The sequence below is a fragment of the Lytechinus pictus genome, chromosome 18 (genome assembly GCF_037042905.1).
Source record: "Lytechinus pictus isolate F3 Inbred chromosome 18, Lp3.0, whole genome shotgun sequence".
In the NCBI taxonomy this organism is placed as follows: Eukaryota; Metazoa; Echinodermata; class Echinoidea; order Temnopleuroida; family Toxopneustidae; genus Lytechinus; species Lytechinus pictus.
The window spans coordinates 17,390,650-17,414,864 of NC_087262.1; the positions used below are offsets into that span (position 1 = coordinate 17,390,650).

General features: G+C 36.2%; 1 protein-coding gene across 1 annotated transcript; it reads right to left on the reverse strand.

Moving 5' to 3' along the window:
* On the reverse strand, positions 1–22,342 carry LOC129282187 (coiled-coil domain-containing protein 6-like). The gene is made up of 8 exons (XM_064113478.1): positions 22,269–22,342; positions 21,683–21,758; positions 17,810–17,938; positions 12,148–12,251; positions 7,585–7,742; positions 6,662–6,910; positions 5,082–5,218; positions 1–3,907 (listed from the first exon to the last, which is right to left on the reverse strand). Exons 1-8 carry the CDS (start codon positions 22,340–22,342, stop codon positions 3,809–3,811), a joined length of 1,026 nt encoding a protein of 341 aa, XP_063969548.1. The 3' UTR covers positions 1–3,808.
* Positions 22,343–24,215: the final 1,873 nt, after the last annotated feature.

Sequence of the window (24,215 nt, forward strand, 5' to 3'; positions counted from 1 at the left end):
TTTACATATTTTCAATTATATATTTGTAGTGATTCAACTCACAGCCGACACAAACAAAAAATTAGTAAAAGCTTATTTTGATACAAACACTCTTTGATTTACATTTCTTCAACATACATTTGCTCAAGCAAAAAAAAAATCATACAAAAAATAAAATGGCAAGTTACATTAGTGAATAAATCAGTACAAGCAATGCTTTAATGTCAATTTTGTGAAGCCTGATGCAGTCAGGATTAACCCCCCCCCATGACCTATTCAGATAGTGAATATATGCTGTGAATACGGATTGAATTTCAATTAAAGTCCATTAATCTAAAAATATTTTGAGACAAAAAGTTTGTGAGAGAAACAGAGAGCTGCAGAATATAACTGATATTAATAAAACAGGACAAAATGACAGAATATCGTATGTGATGCTGCAAATGATATACAAATGTAACAATTCTGTTCTTAACAGTACACAAATGGGAGTGCAAAAACGATCTTTGTAATGTGAATTTTCTGGACAGGCATAACAAGATAGTAATACTGAATTCATTCTCTCTTTTTTTCCAGGACTACAAGGCCGAATACCCACACACTAAAAAATAAAGCTGCCTTGCTCAGATATAACATGACAAAACTCGGCAACAAAGTGTTAAAAAATAAGACAAATCACAGCTGTTGTGCAATTTGACATGTGTGTTGTACACTTCCATGTAAAAAAACAAAACAAAGGAATCGTGGCACAACTTTGGGCCATATTTATGTCGCCATGGTCATTATTCTTGTTGTATTGAATGATGTTATGTGTGCACAAAAAAAATTGTAACTTTTCAAAAGGATTGGTATACTAGTATATATTTGCTTGATGCCTCATATCCTGTTCACTTTGTACACAAATATCATAATGATGTGATTTTCTCATGCCATTCCTGAGCAAGAGCGTTAACAAAACATAATAAAACATCAACTCACGACCATTATTTTGCTGGATATGGCATGGTTTTTAAAGAAGAACACTTACTTTGGATAGCAAAAACTCAAGTATTTACAAAACAGGTACATAAAATCCCCAGTTAATTACTTCAATCTGAAATTTACAATATGTACATCTCAATCTCTCTTCGGCCATTTGCTGTACCATTGAAACTGGTTGGATCTAGTTTTCTAATTGCAAACACACAACTTCAAATATGCATTGAATTTCATGTGGAAAAATAGAAGGAAAAAAGGCAATTTCCACACGAGGAAATAACTAGATTGCAACAAAAACAGCATTTTAAATTCACTTTTGATAAGACAATTAGAAGACAAATTGAATCATGTAATTATTTTTCCTTTTAAAAGGGAAATTACATAAGAAACAATATAAAGACATTCTTATTCCTGTGTCAGATATTGTGATTAATAAAAGCAATGTTCACAGTCATTAATATTTTCATTAAAGAGACATTGATCATTAATATACAGAGCCACAGCATACATGTATCTTGTGCAGTGTACATCAATGTACTTTTTTAACTGGGTTGGATCAAATTTATTTAAGTACAACTTCAAAACTAATGAATACAGTTACAAGGTTCTCGTACAGAGTACATGATGATAGCTAATGGTCTTATATTCTAAAGTTCAGTTTATTAAAGTCTTTGCTCAGATTATGGGAAGCTGAACTTGTAAAAACTTTGCTTACAAGTTACATCATAATTTTTTGTTTATGTTTCTTGTATTTTGCACCCATGTAAAGAATACCTGTTATTATGCTTTCCCAGACAGTTAAGACTGATTTGGATGTCAAATATTCTGATTAAATTGAATCTTTATTACAATTTTTTTTCACATCTGGCTTTCCCATAGTTAAAGGACAATTTTAGAGTTTGAATGAAATATAAGTTAAGAATATGGGCAAGATAACCTTCCCAAAGTTGCATAATGATGGTAAATGACAGATCGATGCTACATTTTTAAAAATTAATGACAACAGATTAATAGGAATATAAGCATTAATATTTGTTTTTTGACACAGTAATTGTCAAATATTCAAAATATATATCAGGATGACAAGAATTTTTTTTTCCATTTTAACTTCTGAAATATGAATAGGAAACTCACATATTATATAGTATACTTATGCAGAAAACCTCAGGAATACCTTACAACTTTGTGTATTTTATTTTTGCCTTTCCTTCAAATAAAGTGATGTATTTCAAATCTGTTCTTCTACTTTCAAGCTAATGATGTGCGTGTAAAATTACTGTATATACCATACAAATAGCATACAATTTTTTGCCTTGTTTTCTACTAGGTGGGACAGTTTGTGCCTGTATAATTTCACAAGATGATAGAATTTTTGTGAGTGTAAATATATACATGTATATGCCAACAGTTGAGGTTAAAACATGAAATTACTAGCATAGTACCAGTACATATCATTCACACAGGAACATTGATGAATTCATGTTACATAAAGGGTGAAGAGTTTTCTTTTCATTTTTAAATTGGTTGAAATCTGGGGCCCCGTTTGTTAAAATAAATCTGTAATGACAGTTTAAAGTTAATGAAATTATTTGCTGATAGTATATAGGCATTTTAAAGACTCGGGATGCTGATGTAGTTCCTTTGATATCTAAACTCTCTTTCGAGTTAACACTACCTTCAAACTCTTTAGTTTGAATCATATGTTGTCTTTAGCTGTGTCATCCCAAAACCACTTCATTATTGAAAGAGGGAGAGGGGGTGGCAGGACAGAAAGATAAGGTGAATTAGAGGATGAGGAAGAGATTTAGAAAGAAAAAGGGGAGCGAAATAATGGCATGATAGAAAAGATCAAGAAAAAGAGACAATGGAGATACACAGTTCCTGATAATACATTAAAGTTCACACAACCAAGTATGTATATTTATTATACATACACATTCTCTGATATATAAAGCAAATTCAACCAATACAAAAATATCTTCTCATTGAACCCCTTTCCTTTCCTGATACATATTCAATGCTTTGTTGACTATGCCATACTTCATACACTCTACTGCATCAATAATATAATCTGCTGCTCTTATAATTCCATCTATACAGCGCAGCTGATATATCCATATTCTCTACTGTGCTTTAATACTTGGTATCATATTATACCTGGCTGTGGCTGAGCAGCCATATAGGCGCTCTCACTTTGCTACACAACTATGAAAAGGGTTTTGTATCTTCCAATCATTTTCAAGTATCTTTCTCTTTTTCCAACCATGTGCAAACATAAAATGATGAATAAAACTGTGTAAAATCATACAATGTAAGAGATAATCAATACTAGACCTTAATACAAAAATGCACTAACCCTAAGTTTGATGAGATAAGGAGAAAGGTGTCTGCAACTGTACACAGATCACAATATACATCACAGAGACATGTTGGAAATCCCCTAAATCATTAGGGGAATTCCCCTTTGAGAAGAGTAATGACATCATTGTCAGAAACACATGCATTAGTGACGTTTATATCTAAAAAGCAGCGCCTCAACGCACTTACAAAAGGTTTTGAATATACATGCCAGATACAGCTGATGATACGGTCATTGCATTGTGCAATTTATCTCAACTGCAAACTTATCCAACGCCTTGTCCGTAATCCTCTTATTGGCAACTCGATGCTGCTATTCCACCGATTCCGTACAGCTACGAATTAATCCCTGGTGATGCCAAGCCAGACGGTGCATCGAATGTTCATACATAGCCAATCAGGATAAATACACATAGGTGCAAAAGGCATACATGGGTTGGATGACATCACCTCCTCATGTTAAGAACTCGAGTGCAGACAATTGAAGCGGCGACTACGAGTTGCTGGTCGGCGTGCTGGTGTAGGTTGGGTTGGTTGGCTTTACGAAGCGGTCATGGTGGCCGGATGGTGAAGGACCTTGCGGTCTCATTCTCTGCTTTGATTTAAAAGGTAGAAATAACGTCAAAATGAAGCGAGTGATTTTAACTTTACGATGACTTATACTTTGATGTTACATAACAGGCTTGTGGATTTGTTCTAAACTGCCAATCAAATTCCTCTCAACGCCTTACACCAAGTACTTTGTATCCCTGATTCTTTTATTTTCTATTCACTTTTATTTCTTCATTTTTCATGTCTTTTGTGAAACAATATTTCCTTCTTTCTTTAACACCTCATTTCATCCCCCATCTCTCTCTCCTCTCTCCCTCCCTCCCCTAGTAGACCAACTACTTGTAGACAAAATGAATATCAAATGTGAATAGCCACCCCAAAACCAAAAATAACTTGACACAGAAGTTTCTCTGTAAATAACCAAGATAGTAAAATACAAGAGTTTCTTTGACACCATTTTTGCGAACTGCTTGGAAATTTCATCGAGACTGCACAGTTTGCACATCTCATGCTTGAGTGAACTTCAAACCTTGTTTTCTCCCCCTATTTCATGAAACTCACTGAATTTCATCTGCATGCAATTGAGTATTTGCGTGGGTTATTGTGGATCAATATCGACAAGTTGTATATCATTTTAAAGCTTAGAACATGCTTTTTGGAGCAGAATAAAATCTGAAAATTCATTTGTGGCTGCGTATTACTGGTTTAGGGTGGCTGGTTACAAATCATCTCCGTATTACAACAACAGGTCATCAGCAGACCTGCCAACCTCTGGGAATGAAAAACTGTATTCTGTGATAAAAAAACTATATTTTCCCCCAAAAAAGTGTATTTCATAATAAAATGCTTGGCGCACTTGCTCATCGCGGCGCTCAAGCTGCATGCAAGCTAAAATGTGCACTGCTCTTGCAGATGAAAAAAACAAACATTAAAACATGTGTATATCGTCACCCTGGTTTTAACAAAATGATTGAAAAAAAAAACAAGTTACCTGAAATTACATTGATCTAATAACCATATTTGTGTACGTTTTATGAAATAGAGATTATTTTTCTCAATAAATTACGATTTAGTAAAAAAAAAAAAATACTGCCGTATTTTGGTCGCAAAAACGTACTAAATACGGCTAAAACGTACTGGTTGGCACGTCTGCATCAGTCATGCATAAATTTACAAGCAGCTTTATAAAACAGCCACCACAGCCCGGAACTCACCATATGAGGGTTGAGTGGTGCTGGTCCCACTGGTGGTGAAGTGCCAAAAGGACTAATAGGTGATGGGTGACTGACCGTCGAGCTGGCGAATGAGGCACCCCGGGTGGCTGGGGACGGGGGAGTCAGGGCCGGGTACGCTGTTGGGGGGAAAAAAGCTTTTTTTTCTAGAAAATGATGCAGTTATGTGAACAATTATCAATAATAATCTGTTTAATATGTAGTACGCTGGCGTGGACATGTGCTGACGAGGGATGACGGGCAAGTTCTGAAGGTGATTTAGCGTTCAAGAAAAGGATGGCCAAAGAAGTACTGGACAAAGCTATCCATATTGCTGGATTCAAGATTAGGCTATGTCACCATTGGTCCGGCTGGATTAGGCAAATATGGGAATGTGGATGATATTGCCCTTGACCTCAGAACCAGAGCAGTCTCATTAAAACATCGCTAACCATTTACACTGTGACCAAAATCATTTTCACCTGGTGGGTGTTTCATAAAGCTGTTCATAAGTTACAACAGACTTTACGAATGACCGGTGATCCCTTCTTCAACGCTAAATGAAATTTTGTGTGTATCATTAACCACATGAAAGGATCACCACTTCGTAAAGTTGCCCGTAATTTATGAACAGCTTTATGAAACACCTGGTGGGATAGGCTTGGTTGGTTTTGTCACCATCAGTCAGGGATTGGTATATAAAATTGTTCTAGGTCTTCAGACTTTTAGCCATCTCTCTAGTATCAATACTTATAATGAAGTAGGGCCAATAAGGCACCTTGTCATAAGTCAGAGCTGCTCTTTTCCTGCATGTATCCTGCAAGTGGCTTTTTACTAGTAATCCTCACAATTCGGTAGATTCACAATACGGTGCAGCGGTTGCAGCGAACAGGCCAAAATTTGCAATGCCTCATGGGGAAAAAGTCAACATCTGCTGAGCGCACTATAGTGCATTATGTTGTGTGACCGACGCGGCTCGGCCGATTTGCATAGAATTATGCCGTTTACCAGGGTCTATTAGGTGGGAGAGAAATATGCTGCAGATGTCTTTGAGAAATTTAGTCCGTTTTCGGTGAATTCTTCCTCCGTTTATCATAATTATGGTTTTCATTTTTGAGGCATATTTACACTGCGCTGGCTGCACCTGGCTTGCGCGTGATGTCGACCCAAAAGTTAGAAATTGGCCTGTCCACTGCCAACCGATAAATGGAGCACCGTATTGTGAATCCACCGAACTCATGGTAGACAAAATAATAGGGAATGCAGGAAAGCCACAATATAAAGAAGAATAGCACCTTCATAGCAGGATTCCTGCCAATAAATGTGGCACAGACTTGTGACAGGTTGCCCAACGGTTTCTGCCATGTTAGACATGCCTTAAGCTTCTCACTACACTACCTTTCATATTCTATATCAGTAATACTGGGGCATGTTTCAAAAAGAGTTGCAATCAAGAACCAAGTCCAAAATTTATATGCAACCTACAATTCAACCAATCTGATGCACCCACTTTGGGTTTGCGTTTGATTTTTTGAGTTGCATTGAAATGCAAATGTTCCTGCAACAGGCCCTTGGTCTCTTACCAGGGGAGATAGGCCTGGCTGGGTTTGGTGTGTAAGGGATCGGTGATGATATCGTCCTTGGTCTGAGACCTTGAGCCATCTCGTTGAACTGCCTCTCGTCATCCATCTCCAGACTTGACTCGCTTTCTGACAGGTGTCTGCTCAGGGCTTCTCTCCTCTCCTGCTCCAGGAGGAGCTTGCGCTGGAGACGGATGTTCTCCTCCCGGACCTCCCTCTCATCCTGCTGAATATGGACAATCCTCTCTTGATCTAGAAAACAAAAAGGAGACCAGAATAATGAGTTCTACAACTAGAAAACTTGGAAATTCTTCACATGAACGAAAGATGTAGTGGATATCTTCTCTACTGCTCCAGAACGAGCTTGCGCTGGAGACGGATATTCTCCTCCTGGACCTCCCTCTCATCCTGCTGAATATGGACAATCTTATCTTGATCTAGTAAACAACAAGGAGACAAACATAATGAGTACTGCATATGTCACAGCCTGAGCGCAAGTCCGTAAAGTGTGTACGTCCGAGCCCCCATGTGAGAGACCTTCCTGAAATAATTTGTCTCCATTTTCTAGTTTAAATGAAGAATTGGAATGCACTCAAAATATCAAGGGTTGGGCAGTTCATAAAGTGAAGGAAAACTAAATAGGTCGAACGGGCAAAAAGGTTGTTACAACAAATTGCCCTGGTAGATATCATTCGTAGTATGAACAAAGACCTTACATAGGACTACTCATATGTGATGGCACAAGATGCTTTTCTTTACATGACCTATACATTGTAAAACACATTCATCTGATTTTGAAGGTGATGATCGAGGGTTTACTGAAGACATTTCCCGATCACCTAGCCCAACCTCTCTTCCTTCATCTTTGTGCAGTGCATCTTCAAAGAAGATTCGGTTATAAAAGATGGAAATAAATCTAAACTCACGTTCCATCTGCGTAGAAAGGAGCTGGTTCTTGAGCTTGCGGACCTCGTTCCTGAGCTGTTCCACGTAGCGGGAGAGCGTTTCCGTTGTCTCGCCATTCTTGATTTCACGAGGGGACGGCGGTGCTGACACAGGCTCGTCCAACTTTTCCTGTAGATTTCTGTAAGGGTAATATCAAGCAATAATAATTGGTCTTTAGTGTCTTTGTATAGTAATTTTTAACATGTGAAACCATGTACCATCCAGGCGTCATATTTTTCAAAACCTTTTATGATGACCCATCATTGAATTTGTACACCCTTCTATAAAGACCAGGGGGCTTTTTCATAAAGCTGTTCATAATTTAAGAGCGACTTTAAGAACGACTGGTGATCCTAATTACGCGCTAAACCATCTCCATTGAATATACCATTTATCACAAGAAAGGATCACCAGTCGTTCTTAAAGTCGCTCTTAACTTACGAACAGCTTTATGAAACGGCCACCAGTATTGAAAGCAAAAACAGTGGTGTGATAGGAAGAATGGTTGGGTGCAGATCGGACCAATATTAGGTCTGCTCCAGACATGCAATCTCGAGAATATTTTTGAACAATATGAACAGGGTCATGTGAAAAATGTCATGGTCCACAGCTTGTCAAGTCCATCACCATATAAGAATATTCTCTCCATATCTATTCTGCATATTACATTTGTAAAGTCAGCAAAGCCATTAAAGTTTGATTGTTTATTCTTCAACTTCAATGGCAGACATGTGCGCCAATGTCAACAGAATAGATATCACATCCAAGTACAGTGGGTGTCCTTTGATTACATGCACTGCTGTATGGTTTCAAGTTCATGTAATGGGTGACTTAAGATATTGTAACAGAATACACAGACATTTCATAACACCAGGGGGGTGTTTCACAAAGCTCTTCGTAAGTTAAGAGCGACTTTAAGAATGACAGGTGAACCTTTTCCTATGCACTATATAATCACCAATGAACATTTAATGGTGAATATCATTTACCACAAGAAAGGATCACCAGTCGTCTTTAAAGTTGCTCTTAACTTACGAACAGCTTCATGAAACACCCTCAGGGCCACATACAGTGTAATACCTGGGTCACATACAGTGTACACAAAGAGATATCTACAATTGATTGTAATCTTTTGCACATAATTTGCCATAGAGTTACATATACAATTAATTGCATTTTATTACGTTACTGGGCTCTTATAAAATGCCTTCCTCACTTGAAGTGACATTGTCAATGTCAGCCTCGGCATGAAAGGTCATAATACACCCACTTGTCTGTGCTCATCAGTGACATTAAAGACGACCTCCAATCATAATACAGAATTGTCCACAAAATATCCTTTTTTTTTCAAAATCATGATTTTATGAGTTTGTTTTTGCAACTTTGACTTTATGTGTGTAAAGCATGCTCATTATACTCAGAGTAAATGGTGCTACTTTGTCCATGTCTGAAAATTATGACAAGCTTTGCGGAGCATTGTCATCATATTTGAGCAAGACTTTATTGCATGGTGTACATACATTATGGAACCATCTGGGCCCTGTAATATAAAGCATAGCAATTGATTATAGGACTGATTTCTATGATTGATTGCACTGATCATGTGTATGATCATTCATAAAAATCAGCCGAGAGATCAATTGCTAAGTTATATGTCACAGGGTCCTGAAATGACTGTCGTTTTCTATTTATGATGGCCTCACAATCAATCTGTCATGATCATAATTCTCACAAATTATGACTTCAACCAAGGTAACTCCTTGCTTCAACTATCAAACCTGCCTTTCAAAGTATTCAGGAACCCCGTACAAACACATACGTATGTAAAGCAGGAGAAATTATAGGGGGCAGATGATGATGCTCAAAAGAGCCCAGGAAAATAAAAAATAGAGCTCGAAAATCCTAACCAACTGCAATGTTAAAGCTTATCCAATGTTGCATATTGAGGCACATAAGTTTTCAAAAGCAGCCCACCCCCCCCTCCCACTTTTTCACAATTTGTTTCGGGCAAACAATGCTGAAAATTCCTTCTACCCATATGCATGTCCCTGACTTCTTTTATGACTGATAATAATCACCATTCAAGCATTTTATTTTTGGGGGGGGTCTAAATGCACCCCCCCCCCCCCCTCTGAAAGTGCCATAAGGAGCAACCACCTACAAAAAGATACTTTGCTCAATAATAATCCAAAGTAGTACAAAACACAAAAAAAGGTCAGGATTATTAAGCTGCCCTAAACATACGTGTAAAAGAAAAGTGAACATTAATAGAAATGAATGATGACAATATATTAGCAATGTATGTGAGCTTGGTGGTGTATTAATGGACAAATAAATCAAATGTGGATTTTAGTAATATTTATTTATTTTATATTTATTTATTTGGTATTATTTATACAGGGTAACCCCATCAGTAGTCAAATACTGTTGTACTTGGGGGCCCTGTATAACATAAAACAAAACAAAATACAAGCATATACAATACAAATGGAAAATACAAATCCTGAACATAAACAGATGGAAAATTCAAGTATAAATCTAATAACAGAAAATTGTGTGTGAAATTGAGAACAAAAATTTAACCCAGAGCTACAAGTAGAAAGTAAGAGGGGAAAAAAAGATAGAGGGTAAGGATGAATTGAGGTAAAAAGAACAATACATCATATTGTGACAGTCCCATATCAACATGTCACCAACTTGCCTGATGAGTGGTTGATGAGCATTAGAATACCCTTATTTCAAAAATATTGTTATTAAAGAAAGTCATGAAATAGTATTTGCATTTAGATTATCATCATCAATCATGGCACTATTACAATGAAACTTGATATAACTAAGTATTTATAAGCATTCTATAATAATGTTATAAACGATCTGCAATAACATCTCATTTCTAATCTGATGAAAAAAAATTCTTGAAAAACGTGATCATTTCAGATTGAGGATATAGAATTTCATATATGCAAAACATAATACAAAAAAAGGACTCTTTTTTAACGTTTATATGGTCTTTTTCTTATCAATCGATCAACATGATGCAGCTTACTAGGGCATCAACGTCCACAATCTTAAAAAATGAATATCAACAATTTCTTCAAATTCTTGCCAATTTATTTAGATTTGTACTTTCTAAGAAAACTTCATGGGAAAAAATTGAAAAGGGACAAGACCGATTCAGTTATTGATATGAAAACTGCGATTTTAATACATTTCATGCGTTTAATCATCCTAGTTTTAATAAATCTTAGCATGATGGTAAACTGAATGTTAAAAATATGTATAGCAGTTCTTTTAATAGTCTATTTCTTCTGTCATCACATTTATTTATTTTCTATTGCAGCAAGGGCATGCTTAACCAAGACGACTTTAACTTTCTACCCTGCGAACGTTTGGATCTACTCTCAAAGAGGGGATCACGCTAGAGGTTGTGACGTGTTGTACTAGACCGTCTAGCATGATTTTTTGCAGACTCGCACTTTGTCCTTTTTGCCGAAACTGTTTGGATCTACCAACTGACAAAGGCTGATCTGCGGTAACCTCCTAGGTGACTCCAGATTTTTGGTAGGTCAAAACGGGCTATTAGTATTAGCATGAACTGAACCCGAGCCCAAAAAATGCTGTGTAAGTTTAATATGCCTCCTAAACAGTGAGCAAATAGTAGTTTTCAATGGTCTACCGAAACCGGGAATTGAACTTTAAAAGAACATGATACCAGGTTGGGGCCTTACTACCTTCTTAACAAACATACACTATCACAAGATTAACCCATGGTTGCAAGACAGCAGCATTGTATTACATTAAATGCCTCCAGCATGTGGTTTAAATGACTCTCAACCTTTTACACATGATAGCCTCTCAAACAACTCCTTCAGTGTATACATATATTTAAAGGGAAAACTAACAATCAAAGCTTGATAATTACTTTATACTCAGGGAGATAGAATAAAATCATGGCTGTATGCAGACTAGGGGGAGGGGGCAAGGGGCAATTGCCCCCTCACCAAGAAAGTTTGAAAACTTAATCCGTAACTGGTAATTTTCACCAAATCACCAAAAGTGTGCACAAAATCCTTCAATTTCACTTAAATAGAAAATGCAAAAGTGCCCCACGATAAGCTTGGTCGCTTCACTTCCTCGCTTTTGAGGTTTTTTTCAAAATTGTTTTTGTTTTGCCTCCCCAGGAAACATTACTGCATACAGCCATGCATGAACTATGCAATGGATGAAAATGAATGGACAGAAATTATTTTCCATAGATGAAATAAAATGGGATTAATCAATAAATCATTGGACAGTAATGATAAAATCAATGGATAATGACACACAAAAGAATAAAGAATGATAAATGAATGAATGAAAACATAATTGAATGAATGAATAAATATGAAGATAAATTGATTAAAAGGGGTGAGTTGAACTGACTACAATATTCAGCATTGTCAATATTTCCAATTCAAAGCTTATGTGCAGGCATTCAAAACCTTCAACTTCAATGAAATCGACAGATAAACGTTTGTTTTAAAACAATAAGTGAAACACCTTACCTCTTTTCAGCTTCTAATTTCTCCATTCTCTTCCACAATCTATTGACAAGGGCTTCTTGTTCTTGTTCTAAAGCATTCTCCAGGTCAATCTTTTCTCTTTTCAGCTATTAAAAGGAGGAGGTGGGTATGAGAGAGAGATAAAGATTCTTATTTTCAGATGTTGCATGAGATGTTATTCAACAAACTGAATGTGATATCCATATTGGGGGGATATTCTGCTTTTACAGCCCCTATCATAATGGAACACAATTTTTATTCACTTTTACATACATAAAATCTGGCCTTATGATTCTGGCTGTCTACATAAAGTGTGTATGCACAATCTCCACTCCCTAGGGATTATTCCAGCAATGAGCATACAACTTAAGGCCACCGCACACCTCACGACTGTTCACGATCTGATTTTGGAACAAATCGCATTTTGCTCATTTTCTGAAAATGTGAATGGAACATATCATTTTATTTGAGGTTAAAATTAATTGAAAGAATACTAATATAAACATTTTGAAAGACTGCACGCCTTTATTTTGGAGTATAGGCCAAATTAGTTTCAAATCGTAGCCGATCGTACGACTGCTATGACGTCATTACGACTAGATATTAAATTCGCTTTTATTCTAAGAAGGATGATAGCATAATCACAGATTTGAACATACACCTGTAGGTATTCGTACAATGATTTAGAACATTACACAGTATTCTACACATATTCTAAGTCTCAATATTAGCATCAAATTCTACTACATTTATATTCTGAAATCGGGTCGCAGACCAATCGTAAGGTGTGCGGTCGCCTTTACAAGTGCTCAGCCTAACAACATTGATGTACTCGCATCCTACATTGTACCAGGTACCATTTAACTCCTGGGTAGAGAGTGGCAAATGCAGACTGATCTAACCGAAGTTGGAGTAAAACACACAACTCTTTCATTACACGCAGAGAATCAGAACCACTATACCACAACAATTTTTTTTCATAACATGGTAATGGAGATTAATTTTTTGTCATAACATGGAGATTCGAAGTAAATATAGCACTATCTTCATTTATTTTGAAATGCCACAACCCAACCAAGATATGTTTATTTTCAGAGGTAATGCAGGCATGAACTTTGTATCCAGCAGTCTTGATTGCTTCCTGACACACAGGTGCTTCCAGACTCACCCTATCACAAAAAATACATGTACATGTATCTGACATTTTGCCATTGGGAAAACAAAGTACTTGTAAGATCCCTTTAAATTGTAGGTACAGGTAGGTATTTTTCAAAATTTACTTCTCAAAATTACGAGAGCTATCACAGGGACTTATCCAAAGACACAGGGATATCAGAAGTGTTAAGAAAATTACAAGACCTTTAGATACGAGGCAAGACTTAGGCCCGTATTCTGAAGTCGGGTTTAACTTAGACCATGGTCTAACTCTGTGCTAAAATTATGGGAAGCCAAATGTTTCAAAATTGTGTTTACAGTGAATGCTTCTCGTGTTAACTGCTCTTCACTAATTATTAAATGGTGAATACAATTGTCATACTTATCCTTCCCAGGCAGTTAATAATGTTTTGGGAGCCAAATAAGCCAATACATTGAACCTCTACTGTTAGAGATTTATGTAACAACTGGCTTTTCATAGTTAAACCACAACTTAAAACCAGAGTTTAAATTAAACCTGACTTCAGAATACGGGCCTTAAAGTCTTATTGCCAGCTTATAAGCATGTAATTTCATAGTAAAAATGCTGTTTAAAAATTTACACACTGCTGTTTAATATATTGAACCTTACAGAAGTTGTTTAACAGTTTAATCAAGCATGCTTGAGAATTCAATATTAAGAATTAAACTTTGTTGTTCAAGATTTTAAACACTTGTTAAAACAACTACAGCATGGTTCAGAGAGTAAACAACATTGTATAAAAAAATCAAAACAGCATTTTTTACTGTGTAGTAATTGATGCAAAATGTAACTTAATCTGTTCTGTTAGATGAGAATGTGAAATATACACTATCAGGTTTTTTGAGGCATGAGCAATTCCCACAAGTTCTGAGTATTTTTACGACAGAGTGGGTGTGAAGGCACCTCAAGTGTCAGACACATGTGTGCAAGAAAAGAAGGAAAATAACAATTAACTCTTACAATACAGGGATGTGAACACAAATAGACCACAACATTGTCGGCTTCCTTTATATGTATCATTTACCATGTCACCAGGCTCCCTGTTTTGAAAAATGATTTTAAAAACAATCATTGGAAGCTGTGGTTTATGGATCAGTGGGCAAAGAATATCAGCAGTTTTTTTTTATCTGTTTTGCTCGCTATCCTAAACTAGTCCAGGATAGAAGAGGCATAACCTTGTTTTTTATATATACAATATTTTTTTATGGTTTCTTGTCAATTCGAGGGTGCTGATTACAAATCTGAATGATGCCACTCGTGTAACCTTGAGCATTTTCCGCAAATTGGCAAAATCCAATATGGCCGCCAAAATATGCAAATTACCCATGAAAATCCTGAAATTGTCCGCACATTGCCTATGAAATGCATGGAATTGTGTGGCAGGAGTGAAATACTCTTTTTTTACAAAATATTTCTTTTCCTGATATTCAAAATGGCCGCCATAGGCCCTTGTATACTCCATTATGTACAATATGAATAAGGAAAACAAATTTTCACAAAAATTAGCACTAAACTGCAAAAAATCGCGATGTATGAACGAAGTAATATATGCAAATCATCATTACTAACGAGATATATCATTTATTATGTCATATATGGGAACATTTCTATATTTTGATATCTAAAATAGCCGTCATTGGCCCCAACAGTATTGCGTACAATGGCAATGGGGGCCAAAGAAATCACAAGAGTGATCACTAATATGCATATTATTAAGATTAAACGAGTGGAATACTGACTAAGAACATAATTGTTAACAAAATATATTATTATTTATGTGCCATGTATGTAATGAATGTTGTATTTTGATATTCAAAATGGCTGCCAAAGGCCCTAAAAGTATTATGCACAATGAGAAAGAGGAGCAAAGAAATCACAAGAGTGAGCACTAAAATGCATATATATGTGATAAATAAATGGGATACTGTATAAAAACATATTTTCTAACAAAATATATCATTCAGGTTTCAAGTTTGTGTTAAATACTATATTTTGACTTTCAAAATGGCCGCCATAGATATTAACAGTATTATGTACAATGCAAAGTGGGACACCAATATTCACAGGAGTGAGCACCATAAATGCACGTAATAGTGATCTATGAGTAAAATATTGTCTGAAAGCATAATTTCTATTAAGATATATCATTTATTCTGCCAGTTAGGTATTAAATACTGTTATTGGAAAGTCAAAATTGCTGCTCTGGTTACACTTCGTAATTCCGAAGGTTCGTAATTCCGAAGGTTCTTTATTCCGACGGTTCGTAATTCCGAAACACGTAAATTGCCTATACCTCGATGTTCGTTAATCCGAAAACGTAAAAGGGTTCGTTAATCCGAACATTTGTGGCGGTATTCCGAAGGTTCGATAATCCGAAAACGAAATAAGGTTCGATGTTCCGAAGGTTCGTCAATCCGAAAACGAAATAAGGTTCGTTGTTCCGAAGGTTCGTTAATCCGAAAACGAAATAAGGTTCGTTGTTCCGAAGGTTCGTTAGTCCGAAAACGAAATAAGGTTCGTTAATCATTAGTTTTCGGACTAACGAACCTTTGGAATTACGAACCTCATTTCGTTTTCGGATTAACGAACCTTTGGAATTACGAACCTCACTTCGTTTTCGGAAAAACGAACCTTCGAAATTACGAACCTCATTTCGTTTTCGGACTAATGAACCTTCGGAATAACGAAGCTTCGGAATTACGAGTGTATGCGACAGGCCCTTAGGCCTACGGTATTATGCACAATGTGAATGGGAACAAATTATTTCGACAGAATTTGGCTTTGCTTGGCCAAATGGTGATGTATGAGTGAAAAATTGTCTGAAAACATGATTTATTACAAAATATATCATCTTATGTCATTTAGGTGATAAATACTGTATTTCAACATTCAAAATGGCTGCCATATGCCCTTTTTGTGAACATTATTTGTTTCCACTCAAATTGTATATTATACGATAAGGGCCTATGGTGGCCATTTTCAATTTAAAAATGCAGCATTTATCACCTTAATTACGCAACATTATGATATATCTCGTTAGAAACCATGGTTTTAGACAATATTTCACCCTTACATCACAATTCACAATTATAGTAGGCAAGCAAAGCCAAATACTGTCAAAATTATATGTCCCATGTTACAACGTACACAATTCTTTTAGGATCTATGGTAGCCATTTTGGATTTCAAAGTACAGCATTTATTACCTCCACGACCAATATGTGATGTATTTAGTTAGAAATCATGTTTAAGACAATATTTTTACTCGCATATCACAGTTATATGCATTTTATGACTCTCACTCTTGTGAAAATTAGTTTCTCCATTCGCATTGTACATGATAAATATAGGGCCTATAGCGGCCATTTTGAATGTAAAAATACAGCATTTATCACATAAATGGCATATTAACAATTATGTTTTTAGTCAGTATTGGAGTATTCCACTTGTTTATCTTAATAATATGCATTTTAGTGCTCACTCTTGTCATTTTTTGGCCACGGCCATTGCCATTGTACATAATACTCTTTGGGCCAATGGCGGCTATTTTAGATATGAAAAATACAGCAATGTCCCCATATGTGACATAATGAATGATATATCTCGTTAGAAATGATGATTTGCATGTATTACTTCGTTCATACATCGCGATTAGTTTTCCCTATTCATATTGTACATAATAGAGTATACAATGGCCTATGGCGGCCATTTTGAATATCAGGAAAATAAATATATTTTTTTTTTGTCAAAAATTATTTTTTCAGAGAGTATTTCACTCCTGCCACACGATTTCATGCATTTCATAGCCAATGTGTGGACAATTTTAGGATTTTCATGGGTAATTTGCATATTTTGGCGGCCATATTGGATTTTGCCAATTTGCGGAAAATGCTCAAGGTTATACTAGTGGCATCATCCAGATTCGTAATCAGCACCCTCGAATTGACAAGAAACCATAAAAAAATATTGTGTATATAAAAAAACAAGGTTTGGTCAAGTTTCTATGGGGCCTATCCTGGACTAAAACCAACCACTTGCTTGTAGAAACTGATTGCCACCCCACCTAAACTATTCAAAGTCTAATGTATTGGATCTTTATTATGTTAAATTTCAGGTCTCATCATGCTTAAATGGGTAACAATAATAAACTGTTGTTAATAATCATTCCAAGTTTTAAATACTTTTGATTACTGACAAATGTTAGCACTATGTAGAAATATGCAAACCTGAGCAAGAACCCATTCAGAATTTTAAAAGCTGAAAATCAGTATTTTGGTGAGGAAATAAGTATTTTCATAGAAATTCCCAAAGGACAGCAATATAACTGAGAATTTAGAAATCAGTATTAGCATGCAACCATCAGTATTCTTCTCATTTTTCAGCATTAAATACTAAAACCATACTTCTTTCCAGCTCAGACCATGGAACACGGTTTAAAAATTGTTACTATACACATTTTCAGAAGATGACTTCTCAATGAATTCAATACCTCTTCTAGTTTTCGTTGCTTTCCTCCCGTATCGTTTTCCAATCTCTCTATCTTCCTCATGAGTTTGTTGACCTGGTACTCTTGTTCCTGTTCCAACGTTCGCTCCAACTGAAGCTTCTCATGTCTCAACTGAATGCAAAAAGACAAAAACAAAGAACATTCTATACTAAAAGATAAAAATAGTCAAAACATACTATAGGCATACTAAGTTGCTAACAGTAATACCCCTTTCATAAACCCATCCTCCAATTAGCCGCCTAAGAGTAAGGCGGATAATTCAATAAAAATTGCGTTCACAAACTCCGAAAATAATCCGCACTATCCGCGATAATCGTCATGGCAACCGCACACACCCCCTTTGTGTTGGAAAAGGGTGACCTTGTGACCGCACCATGGCAATTATCCGCATTACTTTGAAATGCGTTCATAAAGTCAAAATCTGGTCCCGATGCCGCTATTATGCGGATAATTGCAACATCAAAATAATGCGGATAACTCTGGTCCTCCTCCAATTTTACGACCAAATTATGCTGCTATTAGCCGCATAATTGGGTTTATGAAAGGGGTATAAGACATACTCAAATCACATTAATTAGCATACAAAAAATATACCTTAAAATGAATAAAATTATATGGATTCTTTTCCATATTTTTCATAAAAACAAGTTGTCATTTTTCATATCTACAAATTTCAGAAAATTCTTTTGTCAATTTTCAACTGGCTAACATGTCCTTGGGATAGGTCATTTCCAAGAAAGGAAATAATCCAGCTTTATAAAATAATCTCATTTGGTCTAATTTGAGCCACAAATACACAAGGTTGTTTATGCATGCATCCATTATATCAACGACTTTGAATGTTCAAACCAACAAAAAATCATTACTGCATTTTCCGCTCTAATTATCTTACTTCTCATATTTGCTTGTTACAGTCATTTGTTCTGGAGTTGCTCCATACACAAGACACAATGATAAACCCAAGTAAATAATGTACATGTCTACAGACTTTTTGTCAATAACTACATGTACATGTAGATAATTCAAATAAAAAAACAAACGCCATGGCAACCTTTTGACTGTCTTTTGTAAAATCAGGTCACACTGCTCTGATTTAGAGCAAGCGAGTGCCTCGAGATATTTTTCATTAAAAATGTATTTCTTGAAGTATGTCTTTCTTTATCTCAGAGTACATCATGCTTCCGCTTCCTCTGCGCTTTGTCTCGCCTTGATCTAGGTCACAATGTGAGGGAAGAAATAGAAATCCTTTTCATAAGATGAATGTAAACTTGACATGCGTCATCCAAAAGACATCATTTGAATGATGACATTAAAAAAACATCTGAGCATACGTATGGTCTGTTACAGCAGTTGCGTATTCCGAGAATTTGAAGAAAATTTTACATATGCAGTGCACGTACACATATTTTGTGGAAAAAAAATCAAATAATATTATAAAACCTTTTATTGTTAACCTCCAGAGGCAGATCACTGTTTCTAAACAGTGGTCAGGAAACAAAGTTAAATGTTTATTTCTACTTTCTAATAAATATGTTTAATTCACATATGACTTGTCACTAATGGTGACTAGCACACCGTTCTCACTACCTTTCTAAAACTAGTTTACTAGTGGAAACTAGTTTTAACATGTAATGGGAAAGGTCAAAGCGATCTTGGAAGCGATCTTCCAAACTGGTTCAGAAAACCACCTTTCGATCATTAAACTGGTTTTAGCGTATAAAGTGAGGACACAAACGTTCTTCGGGAAGCGATCTTTGCACATTTCGAGCGCGCTACTCCACACGACAGGTGTAGAATGCCTACGCTGCGGTTTCTAATTTCGCACAAAACGTGTCACCCCAGTGAGAGTGTTTCCATAGCAACAAGATCACTTTTCATGAAGTGATTTTGAAAACCACTTTCGTGTGATCAAATGGGAACGCTAGCAAAGTGATCTTCCAAACTGGTTTTTATAATCGGTTTTCAGTAAACTAGTTTTAGAAAGCGTAATGAGAATGGTGTCTTATTTCCTTTTATAGTGTGATTATGTAGCCTCCTTCTTCGCCGGCTACCTCACAATCGTACTCATTCTGATCACGTCGTTAAGTAGAACAGTCTATTCGGACACTCTTACAATGCAAAGGCAATACCTGTATGTATCATTATTTTGCTATGCCCAGAATAATTCATGATGGCAAACCCACATTAACCTCAAAACAGCCAACACCATTCCCAACTCACATTTGGCTTCCGCTCCAATTACACCATATTTTCAATTTATGTTTATACTGATACATGATTATAAACATGTTTTGCTCGATCTATACATGAATTGAACATGAAAGAAAATTGACTACATGAGGCCTAATTAATACCATTTTTTTTGCTTGTCAATTTTGTTTCCTGTGGACCCCCCCTAAAATTTTTGTTGATAACCTTTTTTTTTTGCTTGTCCAATTTTTTACCTTTGTCCATCCCAAAATTTAAGGTGGACCCCTCTAAATTTTTTGAATTCCGCCGCCAATGCCTAATACTATATTTTTTGTACTCCCTCAAGGAGTGAATATTAAGTCACCAATTCCATATTCTTTTTTTAGTCTCATGTGTCTCTGTTCAATGTAATTATATCATTAATTAATGTTGTGTTGATATTTTTTGTTCTCAAGTGCTGTTTTCTGTAAGGGGGCCCCTTGCTCGACAAGCATAAGCTTCTTAAGGTGCTACCCATTTTATAACCTTTGTGCATTTTATATTGTAACATCTCAAATAAATAAATAAATTTAAATCAAATTGAATCACACAGACAAAAATAAGAGATAGGGATTCAACAAACATAATACAATAAATTTCGTCCTGTTCAGCGGCACGCTGAATGCTTTCGGCCTTTGTACGTCAAAGAAGTTGAAGTAATTTGCACAAATTGCTTTTTTTTCCCAGCCAAGCCTTTGTTTTTGCCCCCAGGTGATACAAATCCAATGCAAGACAAGTAACAAAATGAATTAATAATCTCAATCAGATGGTCTGTTTGCACAGTCCAGTACGGAAACCAACGAGTTGCATATATACAGCATGTACTTATACTCAGGACAACATCTTCAAAGTTGGTTCACACTGCTAATATCACATAGGCCTACATGTAACAAGTAAACCTAGGTAATCCCTCATCATCCCCCCCCCCCCTCTCCCTGAATCTAAAGTGCAATACATGGCAATGCATATTGGCCTACCGGTCAGGTAACATAAAAATGAAATAATTTTTAAAGTTTTTATTATCAAGATGCGGTTACCGGTAATCCTGACAATCAGATGGAACACAACCTGAGCAAGGTAAACATCTTCAAACTGAAAGATGAAATGCAAAGAGCACTTTTTCAGAGTTTTAGATGTAAATAATGCAGTCGATATGCTATATAGCCCTAGTCTGCAGGCACAGACCATGACTGAAACTTTAATCAACAAATGTGTCTCCACGCAAAGACTAACACATACTAGCAAGAGGGCCTTCAGTACACAAGGCATACAAGGCATGAGTAGGCTGCAAATTCAGACCCTTAAACTCGAGCGAAGGGCTTGCACAGCAGACTAATTATATACATAGCCCCAAGGTTACAGTTTCAAGTCATATTGTATGGAAACAATTCCAAGAAATATGTTTTGAAAACAATGCTCATGTTTGAAAGCCTAGAGATATTCTGACTAGCAAAATCAAATGGAGCATATTAACCTTGCTTGCAGGTGAACATTTGAAAGTATAAAATGCAGACACTCCATGATATAAATGCAGAGGTAACTTTTGCCAAGAGGAGATAGATTCACAGGAAAACAGTTTTTATTTTAATGTCTTTATTGGTATGAACAGAGGCAAGGTATTCTGACCTTGCAATCAAAATAGAGCCCAAGCCCCGGCAGGTGAACATCTGCCAATTCACACTTGGTCAGTACTGCAGCAACCCTGGGAAAACAGTAGGAAATTAGGGAGGAGAAAAGGGACCCCTGGGCATCGCAGTTTCTTTGAGATTTTCCAGTCTCAAGGAAACGATCAAAATATTGATTAACATCTTGTGCAAGGGTTGCTACTGTTAGCGTAGGCTTAGGCTTAAAGCTTACACGACGACGACGACAAGGGCATTTTGATAGGAATGATAATACGAATTGTCATATTACTGAAAATAATGAAGATGGTTATGATAATGATAGTGACGATTATCTATGCTGGAATATATCAAGGGAGTATTCTTAACACCCATCAACCCCTCGAGCCATGCACATTGTCCCATCTATGTTTCTACATTGAATGTCAGCTTCACAATCTATCCACCATTTTTGTAACTGGAAAATCAACCTTCTGTCTTGTACATCATAGACAATTGGACCCGGTGAGGCAAATGAACCTCGGCACGATCCTCTCATTACAGCCCACAGGTCATCTGTCTTCTGAGAAGACCTTATCAATAGATATTACATCTTGGATTGGTGGGCAAAGGCTTTCCTCTGGTCACAATGTTCATCACTCTTGGACTCCATGAACTGTACCATTCGTCTGGAGACACAACGATGGCAATGTCTTTATGTATTCTTGTTCAGAATTAATGCTGTTTGAGATCAGAAAGGATGACATTCCCTTTGGGTACATTTGAAATAATAGATGTGAATTGTGTTCACTTGTAAGTTCATACACAAAAGGAAAATGAATTATGTGCCTATTGCCACTGACATAATGTAAATTATGTACAAGTTGCTATTTAAAGATAAATGCCAGTTGTGGTAATGATCTCAAAATGAGTTTGAATAGAATCAAATAAAATGACTACCCAAGTGTAAGGACGTATAAAAAAAATGTGCCAAATGACTCAGAAAATAACCACCAGACAAGTATCCAACAATGGCACACACCAAGCAGACGGCTCGCAAATCTACCGGAGGGAAGGCTCCCCGAAAGCAGTTTAAGAAAATGTGTTATTGCTGAGAAATAAGCAAAATAAGTGCGGAATTCCATCAAATGTCAGGTATTTTCCAAGTTGTACTGTCCAACTCCCACATACATGCCTTTTTGCGTTGGTGATCAGAATTAGAGGTTTTCAGTTAAAGGAGAATGAAACCCTTGAAACCAGCTGAATCCATATCAAAGAGAAAAATCAAAGAAACATATTGTTGAAAGTTTGAGGAAGATTGAATGAATAATAAGAAAGTTATGAGCATTCGAATATTGAGATCACTAGTGCCATGTAGATCCTCCCAACGGCAATGCGACCAAGATCTGTGATATCACACACGTACAACTCCCTCATTACTTTAGTACTTATTTCACTTATATTCTCGCTTTTATAGAGTCTATCACAAGGTGAGGTGTTCTCTTTATGAGATGACAAGTACAGAGGTTTCACAACATTATATCATTGATGAATCGTTTGTCATATGATTAGAATGAGCAAAAAGAGATGTTTTGGGGTATATTTTCAGTGTCCAAATGGGAGAGTTGTACGTGTGTGACATCACAGATCTTGGTCGCATTGCCAATGGGAGGATCTCCATAGCATTAGTGATCTCGACATTCAAATGCTCATAACTCTTTTATTGCTAGTCCTATTTTACTCAAAGTTTTGTTGATCTTATTCTTTGATTTTTCTGCTTTTACAAAAGCTAACTTGCTCCAAGAGTTTCATTCTCCTTTAAGATTTCATTATTTCAGAAAGATGATATAGTGACATTCAACCTTGATTTCAAAAGACTTTCTCATGAAATAAATGTTAGCTGCAATTACTTTTTTTACCTTGAAGATCCAAACTTGAATAACGCATTCTTTTATTGAAAATTCAACTAAAATTCTGAAAGAATAAACTCTTGTGCTCATTGGATATGACTTTCGATACATTTTGCTGAAGAAAAACCTTGTATCTTCCCTTATCCCTAACATGCTTTTGTTTCATCCTTTATATTTTATACATGTACATTGCTCTTATTGTCTTTGATAATTGTCAAATTTGTTTTATTCTTGAAAGCAAATTGTCTGCACTTTCGATTTGTAGTAGGGTTTAAGTCCCATGGCATACACACGAGACCAACATGGACATGAACTTTGATGAACTCCCTGGATCAGGTACATGTATACTTAATACTGGCATGGGAGGCATGATTACACGAGGATTAAAGACACTCTGAAAACAATTCCAAGAGAGTTCAAGCCAAGTGCAACCGTTTCACATCTCCATCCGATCTTTACAGTTTGTACTAGGCCTACTGGTCACACTCATTTCACCAGTGACACCAACTCCTGCAAAGAGTTACGACTGATCCGATCAATCAAAACTATGGAAAGCCATCAACGTCAACATCTAAAATTCATGTTTGTTCATAGTATTTTCTAAATACGATGTATATTCATACATCCACTGTTTTCTTTAAAATTCAG

What these genes read in the sequence shown, in the direction of transcription:
- LOC129282187 (XM_064113478.1), bottom strand. Translation starts at nt 22,342, where the DNA reads ATGGTACAGTTCATGGAGTCCAAGAGTGATGAACATTGTGACCAGAGG. An exon ending in TTTGCCCACCAATCCAAGAT is followed by an intron (nt 21,759 to 22,268) that starts GTAATATCTATT and finishes CTGTTTTCCCAG; the next exon opens with GGTTGCTGCAGTACTGACCA. An exon ending in CACCACTCAACCCTCATATG is followed by an intron (nt 3,908 to 5,081) that starts GTGAGTTCCGGG and finishes AAATCAAAGCAG; the next exon opens with AGAATGAGACCGCAAGGTCC.